At 48.6% G+C, this 21234-nt stretch overlaps 1 protein-coding gene across 3 annotated transcripts in view; it reads right to left on the reverse strand.

The window, feature by feature from the left end:
- The window catches only part of SFXN5 (sideroflexin 5), a 117913-nt gene that overhangs the window by 10434 nt on the left and 86245 nt on the right, over positions 1–21234 (reverse strand). For all 3 annotated transcript variants that reach the window (XM_075420233.1, XM_075420232.1, XM_075420234.1), the window contains one exon: positions 12896–13013. In XM_075420233.1, coding sequence (XP_075276348.1) covers positions 12896–13013 — 118 coding nt within the window. The remainder of the gene's footprint in view (positions 1–12895; positions 13014–21234) is intronic.

Here is a 21234-nt window from a genome sequence, read left to right on the forward strand (position 1 = left end):
ACCACACACCAACGAGCTCCCTTCGCCCAGCGGCACACTTGTTTCCGGCGCTCTAGAAATGACTGATGATAACAGCGTCAGCAGGTGGGATAACAACACATGACCACAGGCACCTCAGGCTGCAAGGTAGCTTCTGCTGCCCGGCGTGTCCCTGCCTGTCCTGCAGCAGAGCAGCTCAACAGCCGCGTTTCACTCCTGTGCTCCGGCCCCTGTGTTCGTTCACTGCCCTGAACCAGTCCACCAGTACGATAACCTAACCTTCCAGTGCCCTATGGGAACCCTTCTGGTGCCTCAAGACGACATCAATGACGAGCAGACATGGTGATATGAATGGAAGACACTCCTAGGAGCTGGGCTGGGTGAGTACCGGGTTCACACAGCCCTCAGACCCTCTCAAGTCTTCCAGCTTTATAAACAGATCGAAAGGTTAAAACCCCACATAACACTGTCTCCAAGTCATTGCAAGACTGTGGGTTTGAGTCTTCTGAGAAAGTGGGTTGTCCACAGCACCAGAAAACTCAAGTATTTAAAAAAAGTAAACAAAAATAAATAAAGGCTTTGAAACCATAAGGTTTCAAACAGCAAGATCCAAAAGAAGTTCCTTCTGTCTCTCTTCCAGAGAAAAGAGACATTTCCAGTTCTCTCTAGGAACCCAAGAACCTGAAGGGCTTTTCCTCCTTTGACCCAGTTTCTGCTATCCAGGAGGTGCCAGCCTGTGTCCCCGGTGAGCACAGCACCTCGTTCTGCAACACTTCACAAGGGACCAACGGGAAAGCCACAAGTAACACAAACTCACCACCCATCCAGAGAAATGTAGAGGCTCAGGCATGAGACTGAACAAAGAATCAAAGTGAAACTGTGATGGAGAGAAGCTAAGACCACGGCATGATGTGTCTTCCACGAAGCAAAGAACCGCACAACAGCCCTTTGCAGGAGCTAAGATGCCTTTTCTCCTTTACTCTGGAGAAGAAGATCTGCTCATGTGTAGGAGATAAGTGCTCATGAGGGAAACTCTCAGTCTGCCACACTAAATTAAATTCTACAGGAGCTCCAGAAAGGTGGATGTCTTAGGCTGGTACCACAGCAGAAGCACGTGTGTTCTGACATCAGGTCATCTGGCCTCATGAGGTAAGGATCCTTCTTCAGGAGAGGACTTTCTCCCAAAACTGTTTGCGCAGGGCATTCAGTCAGCACGTAGAGCAAAAGAAACTTCTTCCTGGCCTCAAGGAAGAAGCCTCACATCACATGACGTAGACTCTGTTGGGGAACATTCAAGCCAACCAATGGATGGAAAAGTCATCAGCCCACCTAAAATATGATCTTTAGAACCCCTAAAATATCAGAGTTTAGGGTCACTGCTCCTTTCTGGAATGAAAAGCAAGGAAGAGCACGATGAGTATTGCAGGATTTAGGGATATCCCTGTTGCTTTAAAGCTACGCAAGTTCCTAGGGATCCCAACCTCCACCACATTTCCTTCTCTTGAAGGACCAACAGCCTCAGTAGAAACAGGCTGCTAGATCCAAATGATTTAAAAAGCAATTACAGATAATTATATATACCTGTGCTTGGGAAATGTGATTAATACAGTTGCTCTGCAGTAAGCAAGCACACTTACAGCAGGCAAGTCTGGACAACTGGCCGCCTTCCGTTGCTCGTATCCTGTACGTCTGACTTGGAGCACTCTGAGGTACGGTTGCTCCAGAAGAGCTAAAACAACTGTCTCCAAATCATAGAATCATAGAATGGTTTGGGTTGGAAGGGACCTTAAAGATCATCTGGTTCCAACCCCCCTGCCATGGGCAGGGACATCTTCCATCAGACCAGGTTGCTCAGAGCTCCATCCAACCTGGCCTTGAACCCTGCCAGGGAGGGGGCAGCCACAGCTTCTCTGGGCAACATGTTCCAGGGCCTCACCACCCTCCTGGTGAAGAATTTCTTCCTAATATCCAATCTAAATCTGCCCTCTTTTAGTTTAGAGCTGTTCCCCCTTGTCCTATCACTGCACACCCTTGTGAAAAGCCCCTCTCCATCCTTCCTGTCGGCCCCTTCAGGTACTGGCAGCTGCTCTAAGGTCACCCCGGAGCCTTCTCTTCTCCAGGCTGAACAGCCCCAACTCCCTCAGCCTGTCCTCACAGGAGAATATATGCAGAAAAAGATGTATCCAGCCCTGTGCATTGAAAGAGGGGTAAGCCAAGCCACAACTAGGGAAGATCTGAAGATGAACCCCATTGCACCAAATAAAGAGGCTGTTGGTGACCAAGAAAGAGGTCAAGTTTTCAAGGTGGGCTGGCAGAAAGAGAGGAAAGGTCTTGGCTTTTAGGCCAAGAATAAACCAGCAAAACCAAGGGCCCGCGGGAAGACCGCACAGGGCAGGAGGAGACGGGGAGGGCCATCTCCACGGGCTGCCCGGGAGCAGGGCAGGAATCCTTGGGGGAAGCGCCTCAGGAGAAGCCGCTCTGTTTACAGTAGGTGCTGCTGAAAGGTGTCCTGAAGAAAGACAGCAATTAACAGGCCTGGAAAAAAAATGGCTTCTTCCCACAAAGTGCCTTTTAAGTATGTTTTTCGAGCCGCTTTAAGGGTTAATGTTTAGCTGTTTATCCGGAGTTGTCGGATGTCAGCTCTTTCTTTTGACTCCTAATGGCTTATAGCCATCAGGAGGTGAAGACTCCTCAAAAGAGATGGTGTCAGGAATGTTTTTTTATGCCCACTAGCACCCACACACCTGCAGGAGCCTGTGCTTGCAGGACAGATAGTTTACATACTTGAACCTGTATCCCAGGGACAGAGATATAAACATGAAACCAGATCCCGTCTGACACCGCTGCTGAAGCCCCTGGGCAGCACAAAAGGGTCCTTTCTCCCACACCCACCTCGAATGACCACAAATAGCAGTTCGGTTCAAGCCATCGCTTCCCAGCAAGAACAAGCTCTGCTGGTCCCGGTTACGATTTTAGGGCCAGATCCTGCGATGTTTTCACCACTTTTGACTCCTGCAAATGCTGGTTCTGAAACAAAGGACCACTCTCATGAGCAGACTTCAAAAACCAGCTCGGTCACAAATCAAAGCGTCTGGGACAGGGAACGTGAGAACAAAGACAGAGGCTCCAAATCAATCAGAGCACTGCTCGCTCGTGACCTTCCCCAGACGAGAGATGTCATTGAGCCTAATGATTACACCGCGAGGTGCAAACAGGCTGAGCAGTTGTAAATCTAACCCCCCAACGTTTCCTAGGGGCTTGTAAAGAGTGACGGTAGAGCTGATGCTCCTGAAGACCAGATCCTTCCTCTTCCTCTTGGAAAGAAGGACATCTGCTCCCAGAAGAAGTGACTGAGACCTCCCAACCCCAGTCCACTGGGGAGCGAGTAGGCATGGGAAATGCTCAGATTTTGAGAAAGACATGGGGGAAGAAAAAACATGGAAAGGGGAGATGTCCTGATCCAGAAATGTGTCCTGAACCAGAAATGTTCTTTGCATTGGAAAACCGATTCCTTCTCTCCTGGTCACGTCTCAGGTAAGTGACCCCCAGGAGGAGGAGTTTCAGTTGTGCCAGGGCATGAGTCAAAAGGGCACAGCAACGAAGTATGCCGTGAGTTTGGGAAACGGGAGCTTGGCCCTACAACAAAGGAGATGCTGATTCTGTGGGACTACCACCCCAGGGTTTGCATCTGGAACTGCTGCTGCAGCCAGCCAGACGAGGGCAGAAGGAAATCACTGCGCTGCAACATCTTCCCTATCCTCCTGCTCCAGTCCTGGAAGAAGAACTTTAAAGAGCATCATGTAGTAGTGATGCGGAGTTACAATACAATAAGGAGAATGGGTGATTTTGGGTGAACAAGAATGTCACAGTCATGTAGAATCTGGAACTTTTGGTTTGTTTGGTTTTTAGAAGCTCCCTGCAGAAACATCAACCACTGAATTGAAGCCCTTCCTGAAGCAGAAGGGAGCTTATGGCTGTTGGTTCATCAACTCAGGCTAAAGCACCATTGGAAGTGGAGGAGAGGACTACTAAGTCTGATGTGCCCCATGTGTTTAGGAATACCTTCACCTGGGTGATGTGCTCAAGCAGGGGGTTTAGAGCATGTGAGCCTGCCTATGTCCTTGGCCTGAATATGTCTGAGCTCCCCCAGAAGCTCTGCTGCCACTTTGGCCTGGAAGTTTATAGTATGGAGCATGATCTGACCTTGCAAGCTCTAAAGCAAATGCATCAAAAGCTCCGGGCTTTTTTCTGTCTGTATCACACTGGAGACGATGGCAGAGAGAGAGAAACTCAAGGTGGGAGCAGGAACTGGGGCAGGTCTCTGCAGCCAAGAGCAAGTCACGGATCATAGAATATAACCATAGAATGGTTTGGGTTGGAAGGGGCCTTAAAGATCATCTTGTTCCAACCCCCCTGCCATGGGCAGGAACACCTTCCACTAGACCAGGCTGCTCCTGATGGAAGAGCCTGTGTAGGAGGCCTACGATGGGTTGGGAACAGCCCATGGGCACCCACAGCACACAGGAACAACACCAACAATTACTGCAACAGTTAATGAAAACAGCTCATTGCCATCCTCTGGAGAGACCCTTCCAGGTCCTGGCGCATCTCTCTGCAAGCCTAGACAGCCATGAGCCCAACCAAATCATCTCAAGCCACCTAAATACTTCCAGCAACGCAGAGACTCCTCTGTGCTAGCGCTCTTCTGGGCAGCAGCTCTCCTGTGTGAGGCAATTAGAAGGAAACCAAAAGTTGTTGAGGGAACTGAGGGAATCTGCAGCACGGGAAACCAGCTACTGTGATATTTATTTCTTTTTTTCCTGGTTGCTTTGACACGAAAGGTGTTCTGCAGCTGCCAGGCTGCCGAGGGGGGCGAGGGGGGAGAGCAGTGGAGGTGTAAAGGGAAAGCCAAAGGGTAGGGCCAAGGGGGAAGTGGTGTGTGAAGTCTGGCTCCTCGGGAAACACACGCTGGGTCTGCGAACCCTGCCCCGACAGCTGGTGCAGGTGAAGGAAAACCTGAGCCGTGGGCTGAGAAGGGAGGCTAAGCCGTGAACACGTCGTCTTCTCTTCGGCTCGATGCTCTCAACCGGAGAGGGTTGGTGAGAGCAGGGAAGGAAGGGAGACAGCAGAGCAGCAAATGGTAAAAGCACTCCTGTTTCAAACCAAGGGAGGTCGAAACCTTGCCAAAAAATCAACTGTTTAGCCCAGAGTCAGGTTCAAGGTCAATGCTCATCCCTTAGCGTGCAGCCTCAGGCCAACTTCCCCTGTCCAGAAGACTGCAGTTACAGCACGGTCACCTTCTTGAGATGTACAGGTGAGGGCTCCTGTTGCGCTGCGCAACTACGGTCTCCTCTCTCTGCATGAGCTACTGAGACCGGGGCTGAAACCACAGCTGAGTACCGGGGACCGGTCCCACGGTGCTTTGAGCTGCTGCGGTGACTCCATGAAGCGGAGAGTTGATTTGGAGCAGGGAAGGATTTGTCACAGAAAGAGCTGGTGACAAACTGGTCTCCAGACTTCAGGTCCATGCCCAAGCTGACAGCAAGGGTAGGCTTCATCAGAAGTATGGGAGAACAAATGTACCCTTCATTCCATGTGCAACAATTTTGGACACTTCAAGCAAAGGCTAACGAGATCGTTGCTTCTCACTGCTCAGCTGAGGCATGGTCCTGTCGTGGTGCAGGAAGACCTGACTCCTGTAACGCAAGATTAAGGCCATGGTCCTCTGATGTCAAAACTCCAGTTCTGGGCTCCCCAGTTCAAGAAAGATGAGGAGCTATTGGAGAGAGTCCAGCGGAGGGCTACGAGGATGAGGAGGGAACTGGAGCATCTCTGCTATGAGGAAAGGCTGAGGGAGCTGGGCTTGTTCAGCCTGGAGAAGAGAAGGCTGCGAGGGGACCTTCGAAATGCCTCTAAATATCTGCAGGGTGGGGGTCAGGAGGACGGGGCCAGACTCTTTCCAGTGGTGCCCAGCGACAGGACAAGGGGCAACGGGCACAAACGGAAGCAGAGGAAGCTCCAGCTGAAGATGAGGAAGAACTTCTTCCCTCTGAGGGTAACGGAGCCCTGGCCCAGGCTGCCCAGGGAGGCTGTGGAGTCTCCTTCTCTGGAGATACTCAAGACCTGCCTGGCCGCGGTGCTATGCAGCCTGCTGTGGGTGACCCTGCTTGGGCAGGGGGTTGGACTGGGTGACCCCCAGAGGTCCCTTCCAACCCCTAATATTCTGTGATTCTGTGATTCTGTGAAAATTCAGCTCAAATAAGCCCTACAAGTCACAAATCAAATTAAATTAGAGAGGTCCCAGAGTAAAATTCTCACACCACTTCATCCCGAACACTTGCAATGGGACAGGCGGGGCTACAGCTGCATGAAACCAGACGAATCGGAATCCACTCTGAGACACAACCAGTATGGCACTGCTCGCACCCGTACAGCAAAACCCTTCCCCAGAGAGGGAGGCTCTACTCGTTGGGAGCAGTCCCTGGGAGCGCTACCCTCCAGCACTAGCTGGGAAACCAAAACTAATCCAGAGAGGATGCAGACAATTAACAAGGCTGGACACCATGGGCCAGTGACCCAGCTCATGCTCGGACCCTGCTGGGTTTACAAGTATAGACGTAGTTTATGATTTCCTTGGGCTATCGTTTCTTCTAATAGATGTGCTAGCAACTTACATTTGAGTTTCGTGCAACCCTGTCCAGCCTTTGTGTGTAGTCATGGCAGTATCATGCTGCTGTTCTCCAAATGTCACCTCCTCTCCCACCACTTTCCCCTTCAAGGCGCAGGACTATGATCTGAAAGTGGTCACTCATTCATCCTCCAACCTCTGACAGGAACGAGTCCATCCTTACTGAAGAACACCAGACACAAAGCACGCTAAGAACCGTCCTTCATCTGAAGTCCAGAGCAGGGCTCAACACATATCCGAGCACCATTGCTTCTCTCTTCAGCCCTGCTTGAACCACATCAGTATTCAACCACTCAGTATCATTCCTGGGGGGTTCTGCTCAAGTAAAAAGAGTTTAATGGACTTTAAACAGGCTCACACAGATGGCCTATGCATTTTAAGTTTGTGTAGAAAACAAAGATACTCTTGCCTATGTCAGTAGTTGCTTTGCCAGAAGAGAAACTGGACAAGTACAGAGGAGAGGAACCTCACATGAACTTCTCAGTGCTTCAGAAGTCAACAACAGAGCATCGTCTGTGTGCCAGTGTGAAACCAACCCTTCAACGCACAGCTTGAACCTTCTGCAGTCTTTGGGAGATACATATCACTGAGCTTCCAGCCTCCTGCCCGTCCTTAAGGACCTTGTGCCGCTTCTTTTCTAAGAGGACTTCCTTCCAAGACCAACCTCCACCCCAAGGGTGGACTTTGGCCAGCACAGTTAGGGTACCAGACTCTGAGGAAACCTTTCCTCAGACCGAGAAGCAAAGCAATACCACCGAACTTCCCACTTCTCAAACATTTTTTCCCCATGGCAGCTGGCAAATCTTTTCCTTTGCTTCTCATCCAAGTTGGACAAAATTACTGCAGAGAATCCCTCCCGTTCCCCTCCCCCCGTGCAATGCAATCCCAAGGGAGAAATGGTTTCATGGGGACCCCCTGCTGTCTTGCATCTGATTTCCCTCCTAAGTATGGTATAGGGAAGCGTCTCGAGGGCTACGGCTGTGACCTCCATACAGCTCTTTTGTCAAGTGCCATTTCATTAAAAAATCAGCCTTTTAACTGTGGACACATTTCAACCTCACCAAATCTGCTAATTATTGACAGTTGGTGAAGAGGAGATTTCACTTGTTCCTCCTGTTAAACTGCATCTAATTAGTAATTACTGGTTCACTGTCATCTTTACTGCAATAATCCCACTGCACATTGGCTCATTAACCTTTTGCTTTTCTAAAGCAGCCTGCCAACAAGATGAAGGCTAAAACAGATTGGAAAACAATAGCTCAGCCTTGGATTTTCGGCTGTTTATTCCCCTTGTCCTGGAGATCCAAAAGGAAGATTATTTTTTAAGAAAAGGCTTTCAGCTGAAATCAGCCCCATTCCGGAAGATGGCTTGTTTTGCCCTAACCAGCAACCGCGGCCCTTCAGCCTTAACCCATGGTGAGGGCACGTCGTCACAGCTGGCGGAAGGGTTTCTCCACCATCAGCTCTTGCTTCAGCTCCATTTCTCACCCGGGTTCATCCTTTTTTATCGGCACAATCCAACACACCGGGCGTGGGATGAGGCAAGTTTCGGTGGGTTTGCGGCACCTTGGAAGTTCAACAGCGTCCTCTCGGATGCCGAAAAACGAATGATCCGGATGAGCAGGGACCAAAGGGTGGAAAATCAGTGGAGCAACCCCATGGTTCTTTCTTTTGCTGCTACACTGAATTTCATTTGCACAAGTCCCATTTTCGGTTTGGAACTGTCACAGCTGTTTCTATTGGCAGTGCATAGCTGAGTAGGAGTTGTCAGTGGGGATGCTGTAGGATAGGCGGCTAGAAGAGAGATTCCCCGGGGGGCATGGGAGGCAGTTGGAGGTTGTGGGCTAAATGCATTAACTAGATGTTTCTCCTAAACTTAACAGCAGTGAATTACTTAATGCATATTGATGTTTTTCGGTACCGGAGTTAACACTATATTGGGATGAAAAGTGAATTTCTCAGCAACTTAAGCGTGCTTAGTCTCAAGGATCCATGTCTCCTTCTCTGGAGATATTCAAGACCCGTCTGGACAAGGTCTTCTGCAGCCTGCTGTAGATGACCCTGCTTCGGCAGGAGGGTTGGACTAGATGACCCACAGAGGTCCCTTCCAACCCCGACCATTCTGTGATTCTGTGATTCTGTCTTTATGGCTGACATTCCAGTTTTATTTTTATAAGGTGATCTTCAAAACCATAACATCTAGCAACAAGGTTAAATTCTGGAGCACCGCTGCAGACACCAAAGCGGATTGCATCTGTACAAAATCAAGGAAGGTATGGGGCCTCAGCTAGACTAAATAACGATCAAAGAGAAGATCTGGATGCATTCCCCTTCCCAGCACGTGAAGGCTGTTCAGCTCCAGAATTTGCATTTAGTGTGATATTGGTGTTGCTGTGTGCAACCAGAGCTGAATTCTGATTTCGCTTACGTTACTTTAAAGCAGGTAAAACTCTGAAGCAGCTACAGCTGATGTGATAAGGTGGCTGCATTTATCTAGCACATTTATTTAACCTACTGCAAGGCTTCAGTTCTGCCTGAAAACTAATTGTAAGTTTGAGCCCCTTTAGAAGAGCGGATCAAAGGCGGCCAGTCAAGCTCCCATGCTAAAACAAGCGCTTAATAACACATCAGCTTCTGTATTTGCTCTCTGACTAAAGAAAAAGGACTGTGAATGTGTGATTAAGGGCAGAATTTGGCTCATTTACAATTCCTGAAAGGGTTGCTGCTCAGACCATAGTCATATTTTTGGAACAGAACATGCCTATAACATCTTGTTGTTAATAATTTACTCCCTGGGTAGTGCTCATTACAACAGCTTCATCTCAGTTGTGTTATGTTCGTAGCTGCTTCACCTACTGCGGTTACGAGAAAAAGTAAATACACACATGCATATGTATGTACACATGCATATACACATAGAGAGGTCAATGCTCAAACACTCGAAGTCTATTAACTTCGTTATCTGGCAAGTTCACAGACCAGCAATGAGTGACCAAGTCGCACACTCTGAGAAATGCTCTTTGCAAGGAAACTCAGATTTCCTACCCAAGGCTGCGAAGAAATGGCTCTGCAGAGATTGTTTCAGATAAATCCCTTGCTCTGCTCACTTGAGCATCCCCACAGCCACCGACCACTGAGAACAGAATTGTGCAGAAGGGGGGAGACGCCCTTTACACACTCACACACACACTCACAATCATTTGTAATTAATGCAAACGTAACAGGAAGACTGATCAGAGCAGGCTGCTATGGAGAGCTTGATTCCTTGCTGTCAACAGATGTGAGGTCCAGCCGCGCGCGTGGAGCTAACTCCAGTCGAGCAGAGCTGAGATCCCAGTAGGTAATGAGCTCTACCACCAGCTGTAATGGTTTCTCTTTGTTGACATGAAGCGTGGGCAGAGAGCATGTCATTCTGTTTGATCTACTAATCAGCGCTGATTCATGTTTACACTGCAGATAACATTTCATCTGCTTTTAGAAGGTCATTTTCAAGTGATTCTGCATGGTTTCAGCATTGCCTGGTGCCTGCAATTCGAATATCCCTTGAAGGAAGCCAGACCTTAATTTTCCCGTGGGCTAGAATTCATTCAGCTTTTAGCATCAGCACAATTTCTCAAGCTGCAGTATCAGATACTATAGGTTATAAATTACCGGTCACCCGTAAAGCTACAATACAAAAGGCAGAAAGACCTTGTGAACTTCATTTTTAGACAAAGAAACTAAGGCAATGAATAATTATTTTTGTAGAGCTGAAAGTGTTTAACTCCGCATGCCTCGGATTCTGGTACCAAAGCTTTAGCTCCCACTGACCTTAGCAGGCGCAGGCACTTACTATTTCAGAGAAGCCCACGCTAAGCGATGCCTACCGAAAATACTGGAAATGTACAAAATGCTAAATCTCGAAATCGAGTTGTAGGGTGAGTCTCCTGTCTGTGTGGAAAGAATGGTTTGGTTTGGCCAATGGTATTCAACATGTGCCTCGTCAGTGAGAAGGGAGAAAATAAATGACGACGGCCGGTTAAGCCTTGAGATGACACAAGGTCTGGGAAAGCGGTAAATAATTCAGAGCCCAGGTCACTGATACAGAGGCCTCTTGATATGTGGAAAATAAGTCAAATGTGCAATGCACTATGGTCAAACGTAAAATTGCCTCTGGACGCAAATAGTCTACTTATGGCATGGGGCACCGTTTTGGGAGAACGGTGGCAATGCCACCTTCGAGGTAGATGAGGTTGGTGGTACCTCCTGCGGTCTTGCTTCCCTGATTATGTTGAAAGGAGACCTCCCAGGAAAGGCCATGGCTACCTTCTGGTGGGTGAAGCTTCTTTCCCTGGAAATCGGAGCATAAGGGATGCTCTGTGTCCAAGTCTCCTTCCAACAGGAGCTTCGGACATACCCTGGACATATACCTTGAATGGATGCGAGACCTGGAAATACTCCTCGGTCTTTCATAACTAAAACCTCTGAGCAGAACTTGAGATCACAGCAAAAAAATGATGGACAAGGAGCTAAGGCTGAGCTCATGCCAAAATGACTAACATCCTCTGTGGATGTATGAATTCAAGTAAAAGCAGGCAAATCACATTGCTCCTGTAACTGGTACTTGTGCAACTTCTTACTGGAATACTGTGTCTGGTTCTTATGGAAGTGCTCCAAAAAAGATGTTGACTAATTAGAAAAAGTTTAAGGAAGAGCCATATGAATCATTAAAGCTTCAGCAAACACATCTTTTAGCAAGAGACTCCAAGACTGAGATATATTCAGTTTCTTAAAGAGAAGATTAAGGGACAGTTTTATCTCAGCCTGTAAACAGCTAGAAGGACAACAGAAAATTTGTAACACGTTTTTCCGTCTAGCAGACAAGTGTACAAGAAGATTCCCTGGCTAGAGGTTGTGAATAAAACCATCCAGACTGAAAAAAAATTGAATTAACCAGTAGAGACTAATTTCTGATTAGCTGTTCCAGTTGACGTACAAAGAACTTCAGCAAAGCCCTTTGCTCTGCTTGATAGAGGTTTTACCACTTTATAATCATAGAATCATAGAATCACAGAATGGTTTGGGTTGGAAGGGACCTTAAAGATCATCTGGTTCCAACCCCCCTGCCATGAACAGAGACATCTTCCACCGGACCAGGTAATTGTGACCCTCCCCGTAAACGTGCAAACCTACAATCTGCAAATCTATAAACTACTAACACCGAGTCGTTAAAATTAGTGACTTACAAAAAAATACACCTTAGCAATTTGTTCAGCTAACGTAGGTACAAGAGATTTTATTAGTCATTCTGCCTGATTCCTCATCTAATTTTCCTGTGTTCACCCCCAGGCTGTGTCTTCCCAAAGCCAGGTTAGATGCTGAAAAGGCAGAAGCCCTCAGAGAAGCTCTAGGAAAGTGCATCCACATCAAACGTGTATCGCAGGCTCTCTGCTTAATGGACAAAGACTTGTTCTCGCTCTGATGACACCAAGGAAACACCACTGTCATGGGAGAGGGTGAGCAGAACCATGTTCTCCCTGGCGCAGCTCAGCTCTGACTAAGCTCACAGCCCAGACAAGACAGGGAGAACCCAGCAGGTATCTCAGAGCAGAAGTCATCAGTCAGAAACATCAATTTCTCTTGACTTGTGGTCTGACCAGACCTGACTTGAGTATTGCTAAAGAGGGAGAGGATACCCACGGTGCTAGCTGAGACACTCCTCTGACTGGTGATCAACCAGGCAGAACATTATCCTCACACATTTAAAAATCACCTTATTCCAACCTGGTTGTCCCCCTGGTCCCTGGTGTTTTGACTACTAAATGTCCTCCACATGGGAGAGGCCAGGAGCAGACCACTCCTGTCGAAGAAGAACGGGTGCGATGGAAGAGAGGAGGATCACACATGACCAACCCTTGTCTGTAAAAGGTGAGTTTTCTGGGTGGGACAAAGCTTCCTCTCTGTTCACTTGGAAGGTATAACCCACCACATGATCCAAACATTGATCAGGAGTATGGAAGAGCCATATGATGTTAATCTGTGCTGTGCCAGCATGCGTCAACAGGAGGGACTAACAGAGCCATCACCTGCCCAGTGAATCTGCACTTGTTCAAGTGAAGAAGACACCAACCGACTTCATCCAAAAATGGAGGAGGCCCCGTAGGACCATTAACCAGGCAGGCCAAACAAGCAGTGGCATTGGTAAACCCCTCTGAGATATCCCACTGCAGTGACCAGACATATACTGACCTCGGACATCTGCGGGAAGAGACTGATGGCCAAGGGGAGGGCCAGGCCAAAGGCAGCGAGGCACACAAGGCTTTGGACTGGGAGAATCATCCGGGGACGGGACCTCAGGAGCGATGTTCTGGAAAGGAAAGGCTTCGTTAGACCATTTCACAGACGACGTGAGTGCATGCCATCATCAGAAAGGACACTGGCATTCGTCCAGATCCACTGGTCTCCCTCTCCCTAACTGGTCTAGGTTCCTTCTTTGTAGCTCATCAACAAGTTCACCCACAAAAGAGCCTGAGTCCTGCACACCGTGCTTTTGCATCTGCTGGGGTTACACAGCTCATGTCAACCTAAGTGCTCACTTCTAGATTAAAACAGGATCAGGTCACACATCTTGCCCCTATTTCAAACCATCTCAGACCAGACTAAAGGGCACACAAGGTGATCTGGCCACACGCAGGTGTCAACTGCATTAAGGCTTTGCAGACTATGTTGAACCAGCAGAAGGAAATTAGATTCTTGAGAGACATTGTGAACTTTGCAAGCCGCACCATGTGGTGGTACTGAAAAAGGCACACGACTTCGCTAATGAGGTAATAAAGCAGTAAACTTGACAATACCCCGATTTGTTAAAAATCAAACGTCTGCAGAGCGGGTGATACAGATGTTTTAACACTTGCTGTCCCCAGGGGATATTTATGAGCTCAAGATTTGTTAACAGCAAACACTTTCAGGCACCTGCAAGGTCAGGTTCTGATAATGACCCATTAAGTGACCTTTCTGATGCAATTAACACCGAATGACAGGGTGGCACGTTCAGTATATTCCAGGATACAGGACCTCAGACAGTTCACAAATGTTCAGGTGAAAAAAGTAATTCTTGAGAGGCTTGTTCTGGAGCTATTTACACCCAAAGGACACCTGTCATTCAACTATTTACTAATCTGAAACTACTGGGAATACAAATATATAAATATAATGAATATATAATGAACATATAATGAATATAAATTCACTTGATAGTGAGTTTTGTTTGGATATTCAGTGTATATTAGCAATGTGGAGAGTCAGCAGAGTTGCTGCTGAGCCACCAGCTATGGCCATGGGCCCAACGTGCACCTCTCCTCTATCCATCCTGGTCTTGAGGATGCCGATGCCTTACGGTGTCCTGCCATGAATCATGGGCAGAGATCTGCTAATTAATGCCTTTCCACGGGGGTGATAACACAGGAGCTCTCTTCTAGTCAAGGAAGGTACAACCGTTTACATTAACCACTAAACATCACTGTGTTTATCATCACCGGGGTTTTAGCAAGCATTTCTAATGCACACCATTCACAAGGTGCCCACGACAGAATCATAGAATCATTAAGGTTGGAAAAGACCTCAAAGATCATCAAGCCCAACCGTCAACCCAACACCACCATGCCTGCTAAACCATGTCCCAGATCTACACATTTTTTGAACCCTCCCAGGGATGAGGACTCCACCACCTCCTGGGCAGCCTGGTCCAATGCTTGACCAAAACCAAGACCAGCAACCCTTCCCACCTCAGGGCGTGCTGCTAGCCTGCTTCGGCACACTCACAAGCGATTTTGCAGGCACGTCTCCCCGTGCAGCCTGCGCCGGCAGCCAATGCAAGCTAACAGATTACCTCAAGCCCTGCCTACTCCACATTTTCTGCAGGCTCCAAACACGCACCTGATGAATTGTAACGGAGCAGCTGATGTGTGGGAACTTGTTACCCTGCTGTACGTTGTCTGTGTGTCTGAATATTCAGACTCTTCGCCCTTTGCTAGCGAAGAGCTTGCTGAAAGCTGTCTTCATCTTGAGAAGGTTTGGGGGAAGTGGGGAAGGAAAACAAGATCCGGAGCCTTCACTCCTCCAATATCTCAGCTCCTCACTAATAAGCTATCGAGACGGAGTTGATCCTATCAATTTGTGCTGTGAAAGCCAAGCTTCTGTTCTCCAATATTTAGCTACTTTGTTTTGCATAGAGCACGATCTAACGTAAAAGACTCCTGCAGAAGCCCACAAGGATTTTGTCCGAGTCAGGAAAGCAGATTACCTCGCTCCACGCTCTTTAACAAACGCCACGTTCAAGAACTGCCATCATTCAGCTGCGATAACCAGTCCCTGGGATGCAGGGGGGCAACTGCTGGAACTGCTTTAGTCTCCTGCTTGAGCTGCCATGATCCATGGGAGCCCTCGCCGAGCAAATCATACGACCAGCATCCCTCAGGCCTCCCCGGAGCACAGTTTAGAACAAGGCATCACTGCTTATACCACCCCTGACACCTTAATTTGAAAGCTGCACCCTCTTTAATTACTGCCCTGTTGGGGACCTTGTAATCACCCAAGTAAAAACTCCACCAATGTAGAATGCTCCCCGGTACAGCCCCCAGGTGTGATTTCCAGGAGTGCTTCAGACTCAGGCCAGTTCAAATTACAATGGCTAACCTCCTAATTAAGAAGAGTTACGGCTTGATTTAAAAAGGAGAGGGGACTAATTAACACATGTAGTGTAATGTCTTAATTGGGATTCAGATTCTAAAATTTGTGCCGTTCAGAATAAATGACTCATAATTAGTCAGGAGGTCCAGTCTTCTTCTGTCCCTCGGATCTTTGCTCTCGACACAGATCTCGGAAGAATATGAAGTCCAATATCGCACGCTGCATTTTGTTAGCTGTCAAATGCAATCAAAACCCCTCTTTTCACCCATTAGCCCCCCCATCGGAAGTGAATGATTAGAGGTTTCCAAAGGGTTTAATTGCACAGCACTACAGCAGATTAAAAATAAACAACCTTAATTTCCATTTGTGGAAGAGTGAATGTGTTTACAGCGTCGCCCCGTGTGCTCTGCTAAGGGGTCTGATCAGCGGAGGCCGGGACCTTTAGATCCCCCCGACCGCCCAACTCTGCCATTGGCCTCTTCGGAAGCAGACCGCTGTATTCACAAGAGCAAACACCATTTAATCCTGCCACTAATTCTGCAGAAGAACTTGAAAGTATTTTCACATGGGAACAGTGGTTTTACAGACTGTCCCCACGCGCGCAGGACAGGACTGGCCAGGCTCCGGTGACCTAAACCTTGGCGCTCGGATTAGACGACACGGGATTGAAAGGTCTGCACCAAGAGAAGGTCTTGCCTCGCAAATCTGCAGGAAGACAGCAATAGGTGTCTTTTATTGTTGCCAATTTTCGAAGCCAAATTTTTGGCACCCGTGGTCTGCCTCGCTGGCAGAAGCGATCCGTGTTTATACATCGACCTTTGGATGGCAAAGAACACGCGTTTTGGCGATACTTCCCTCCTCCTCTCTCTTTTTTCTATAATTTTTTTGAAGATTTATTTCTTTACCTCCCTTCAAAACTCCCTAACGCCTATTCTTTCTGTGATTTGCCTTCATAAAGTTCGCCTGGCAGCTATTAAAAAGGCAGTAACACGCTGGGGAGCTGCTGGCTTACCGATCCTAGGTAGTGCTTACTGTTAACGGCTCTACCTAAACGAGCAAGACCTTACGGATAACATTTCGATACGCAGGAGCGTGCCTGTACGTAGGTACATACACAGACACACACATACTTGTACCGACGGTACATCTGCTCCGCAGAGACAGTGTGTTGTAGATCTTGTAAATACACCTTCATTCAACTTTCATCACATTGTTCATTAGTGGTTTAAATTTTGCATAATTTGGCAGCTGCCTCTGGCGTTTTTCAAGAGGTACTGTAATTTATTCCATATGGAAGTCAGTCGCTGTACTAAAAAGGAGTTATCAGGTTCAGTGAACCAGAGCCGTATTTGTCTAGAAGGAGGTGTCAGATGCTAAACTAAACATGACAGGAGTTAACCAAAGTCTCCCAGCTGACAGATTCTGTGGGGTTTCTGTAGTGTTTGGTGTAAACAGGTTCAAAGCTAATACAGACATCGCAAGATGCCGAGGACGCCGGCGGGGTGGTGGGTGTCAGGAGGATGGGGCCAAATTCTTTTCTGCGGTGCCCAGCGACAGGACAAGGGGCAACGGGCACAAACTGAAGCAGAGGAAGCTCCAGCTGAAGATGAGGAAGAACTTCTTCCCTCTGAGGGTGACGGAGCCCTGGCCCAGGCTGCCCAGGGAGGCTGGGGAGTCTCCTTCTCTGGAGATATTCCAGCCCTGCCTGGCCGCGGTGCTGTGCAGCCTGCTCTGGGTGACCCTGCTTGGGCAGGGGGCTGGGCTGGGGGACCCACAGAGGTCCCTGCCAACCCCGACCATTCTGTGATTCTGTGATTCTGTAAGCAGAGCACTGGAGGCTGAAGCTCTGGGTGTCCTGAGGCATCCCAGGCTCCTCGGAGCCTGGGGTTCAAAACACCCCTCTGAAGTGCAAACCAACTTCGGGGTGGTTCTCCTACCCCAGATCCCAGCGCTGCTGAGAACCTCCCCGAGCCAGTACCGTACCGTGTCTCTGCTTCAGAGAGCCCATTGGGTCTCCGGGCTATCTGCAGAGGGTGTTTTCTGAGCTTTTTGGGTCACTTGGGAGTCCTGAGCTCTTCTAGCCACCAGTAGCTCTGTCTGCTGTCCTGCCCAGCCAGGCCACCGCTGTCTTCACCAAGGAACATCTCCTGCTCCTGGCCACAGCCCCAGTGCCCCCTCCAGAGGAGACAGCAGATGCAAACAGAGTGAGGCTGGGGGATTCTTGTACTTGATTGACATCATTAAAGGAGCAGTTTCGATGTTTACTCTGGAAACAGGCACAGCAGTTGAAGGTGTCAGCGCTGGCAGCTGTTTAGTTTAAACAAACTTCAGCGAGGGTTTAGCTGGACGGAGAGACTTTGCGCTTAAGAGGAGGGAGAGCACCTGTAGGAAACATTCTGCACACGCCGTCAGAAGGAGAATGTTTCCAGCAAAAGGCCGTGAAGGTGAGGTTCAGGAGGGCCTCCTACCTCACACACATTTCTGCAGTGAAAAACGTAGTTTAAGCTGAAGAAAACTCCACAAAGACAAGGGCTGAGCACTGGCTATCCATCAAGAGAATCCATTTCTCATGGTTCGACTTAGCTATGCCAGAGCAGCTCTGCCACGTTCATCAAGCCCGAGAAGGTCCTAATTTTATGAGCTTTACAGGAAAACAGCCCTTACTGCTGTATGAGGATGCTGACACTCTGCGGCAGCTCTGCCACAAGATCAGGATGATGTGGAGATGAAGAAAGAGTAGAAACGCTCCTCTTCTATGGACACAATTATTCTGCTCCCTGCTTCTCTCTCAACTCTTGCCCATTGCCAACAGTTCCAGCTTTATCTCTCCTCCACGAACACTGCACAGTCGGCTCTGAGGCCTCCTCTTGTCTAGCCTGACGTACACAAGCTCTCAGAGCCCATCCTCAGACCTTCTGCTGTGCTTCAGACCCTCTGAGGTCTCTTGTACTGTGAGGCAGAGAAGAGGCTTTAGGATAAGGAAATAAGAAGAGCTTCCATTCTTCCGTTCTTCAGTCTCCACAGCCAGCTATTAGCTCAAAGTGTCCACAGCAGACAATGCTGGTGGACTGAGCTTGTCCACCGCTTGTCCAGACCACGTGAACCAAGCACCACTGGATTTGGGCTCTCCCACCACAGAGCTCAGCCTACAGAGGAACCTGACATTGCACTTACACACAGACCTGGACGGTCTACACGTAGATCAGCTGTGGCTTCAACTCTGCAAGGAGGTGGGAGCTGGGCAGAGACTACCGGAGAAGTCTTGGATGATGGCTATGTGACTGGTCCTTTCCGGGAGACACCTGCACCGTTCACCAAATCTCCTCGTAACTACCAGACAAAAGGATTCACAGAAGTGTCTGAATCAAGGCAAATGCACAGAAAAAATGCACTAGAAGTCCAGCTTCTTGCAGTGGATGTGGTTGTCCCCACCCATCCATGACATGGAGGTACTAACGAAGTTTCCATTGTCTGCTCCAAAGTCAGCTACATCCCATAGACGAGTTGTCTTCGTCTCATACACGATGCGAAACCAATATTTTTCCGTATTAAAGTTGCCAGCACAGATATTATTTATAAAACTTCGAGGAGAATACATCTGCACAAAATAACTGACACCGTGTTCCCCGCATGGCATATGCAGTCTCAAAATAAACATCGATTCTATATGTTCGCTGCTTCAACAGAGCGTCCAAGCAGCAGGAAATGCATGAAACATGGGGAAAGAATGGCGCGCTGCGGAGCTCGGCAGTGGGAGGTAACATTGAATTACTTGGAGAGCAGAGAAGGCGGCCCTGGGAGTTAAAATACACAGCAGGCAAAGAGACGAGAGAAGCCAAGAGAGCTGAAAAAAAATGGCACAAGAGACGAGAGAGGCAGCTGGGGGAGTTAAAACATGCAGATGGAGAGATGGCTGAGAGAGAGGAAAGACCTGGATCCAAGTGGAAAGACGACGACCAGGAACTGGCCACTTAAAATAAACTTTTCCAACAGCGAGATGAAAACGAGGGAGCGGGTTTTCTACGGATCCGAATCCGAAAACCGCTGCTGGGAGCACGTAGCTTGCTCCCGGGGTGGAGCAGCTCCCACCCAAGGGCAGCACCGTCACCCGCTCCCACCCGGACCTGAGCGCCAGGCAGGGAGAATCGCTCTCCTCCTTCGCCACAACCCCAAATGCAAATGACTACGCGGAGGATCCAGATTGCCACTTCTGATTCCAAATCTCCAACCTTCAAATAATAAGCCGTCACTCTCTCCTCTTTCTCATTTATAGACACTGTAAGCATTTCTATAAATAAATTGATAATGCATGCCTTGATATGACTCCCATTAAAAACGCCCTAGTCTAACTAAAACTCTGCCAAATTAAAAAAGTTAAACTTTTCACCAAATGCTCCAAGTTTTTTTTCCAAAATGCGGTTTCACCTCTGACTGTGTCCCTCTGCAGCCACTTTCCAAGGTCTGCGAGTCGGCACCCGGACGGTGAATCCCTCGGCTGTGGACAGGGATGCTCTCCACGTCAGGTGGATGCTTCCATGTCCTGCCACCGCTTCCAGCCGCGTGGTCAAACCTTTCCCCACTCCCTACCCCTGCTCTTACTCACAGGCTTCCAGGCACCTAAAGATACTTGATGGAAAACGAAACCGTAGGGACGAAGCTCTAAGTAGAATCTAGGCAGGCAAAATCAGCGCCCAGATATTTTTATCCCCACAGAGTGTCATTTGGGGGTGGCGAGGAGGAAAAGTATTCGCTTGCAAAGCTGAATGAGGCCTTTCTATTAGCGAAAATGATGATTTTCTGAAGACAAACAAATGTGTATGCCCACATTTGCTTGACAGATCAAATTAGTTTCAATAAGTCTTGCACAGAGCACAGGCGCATTTAGCAAAACTCATATCAATACAAGAAGTTATGATGCCCCCCAGCACAAAGCAAATTTTACTGCTAGGTTTCATTAAGCTTGTGGATGCTCAGCAAGACCCATGACGGTCCTCAGTGCCTCCTGATGGAGACAACAATTTAGAGACCAGTTTTCAACAAACTTTGAATTTTTGCACATACAGATCTTTGTCTGTTCACGTTGATAACCAGAACAGCAAAGATCTTCTGAATTACAGCAATAAAACAGTTTGTCCTCTGGGGTGATCTCTCCTGGATGAGCTAACCACCGATGTATCCTGATCCTGGGGTGCATCAAGAAGAGTGTGGCCAGCAGGACAAGGGAGGTTCTCCTTCCCCTCTACACTGCCCTGGTGAGGCCTCATCTGGAGTACTGTGTCCAGTTCTGGGCTCCCCAGTTCAAGAAAGATGAAGAGCTACTGGAGAGAGTCCAGCGGAGGGCTACGAGGATGAGGAGGGGACTGGAGCATCTCTCCTACGAGGAAAGGCTGAGGGAGATGGGCTTGTTCAGCCTGGAGAAGAGAAGGCTGCGAGGGGACCTTATAAATGCCTACAAATATCTGAAGGGTGGGTGTCAGGAGGATGGGGCCAGACTCTTTTCAGTGGTGCCCAGTGACACGACAAGGGGCAATGGGCACAAACTGAGGCACAGGAAGCTCCACCTGAACATGAGGAAGAACTTCTTCCCTCTGAGGGTGACGGAGCACTGGAACAGGCTGCCCAGGGAGGTTGTGGAGTCTCCTTCTCTGGAGATATTCAAGACCCGTCTGGACAAGGTCCTGTGCAGCCTGCTGTAGGTGACCCTGCTTCGGCAGGGGGGTTGGACTAGATGACCCACAGAGGTCCCTTGCAACCCCTATGATTCCGTGATTCTGTGATTCTGTAAGCTTCGACCAGGACCAGCGCCCGCGTTAAGCCAGCCGTAACGCACGCAGCCACTTGGGTGCAAAGCCTGAGTGCGACAGAAAGGCGAAAAGAAAGAGCTCTGTGGTAAGAGCATC

The sequence above is a fragment of the Opisthocomus hoazin genome, chromosome 5, assembly GCF_030867145.1.
Source record: "Opisthocomus hoazin isolate bOpiHoa1 chromosome 5, bOpiHoa1.hap1, whole genome shotgun sequence".
Classification (NCBI taxonomy): Eukaryota; Metazoa; Chordata; class Aves; order Opisthocomiformes; family Opisthocomidae; genus Opisthocomus; species Opisthocomus hoazin.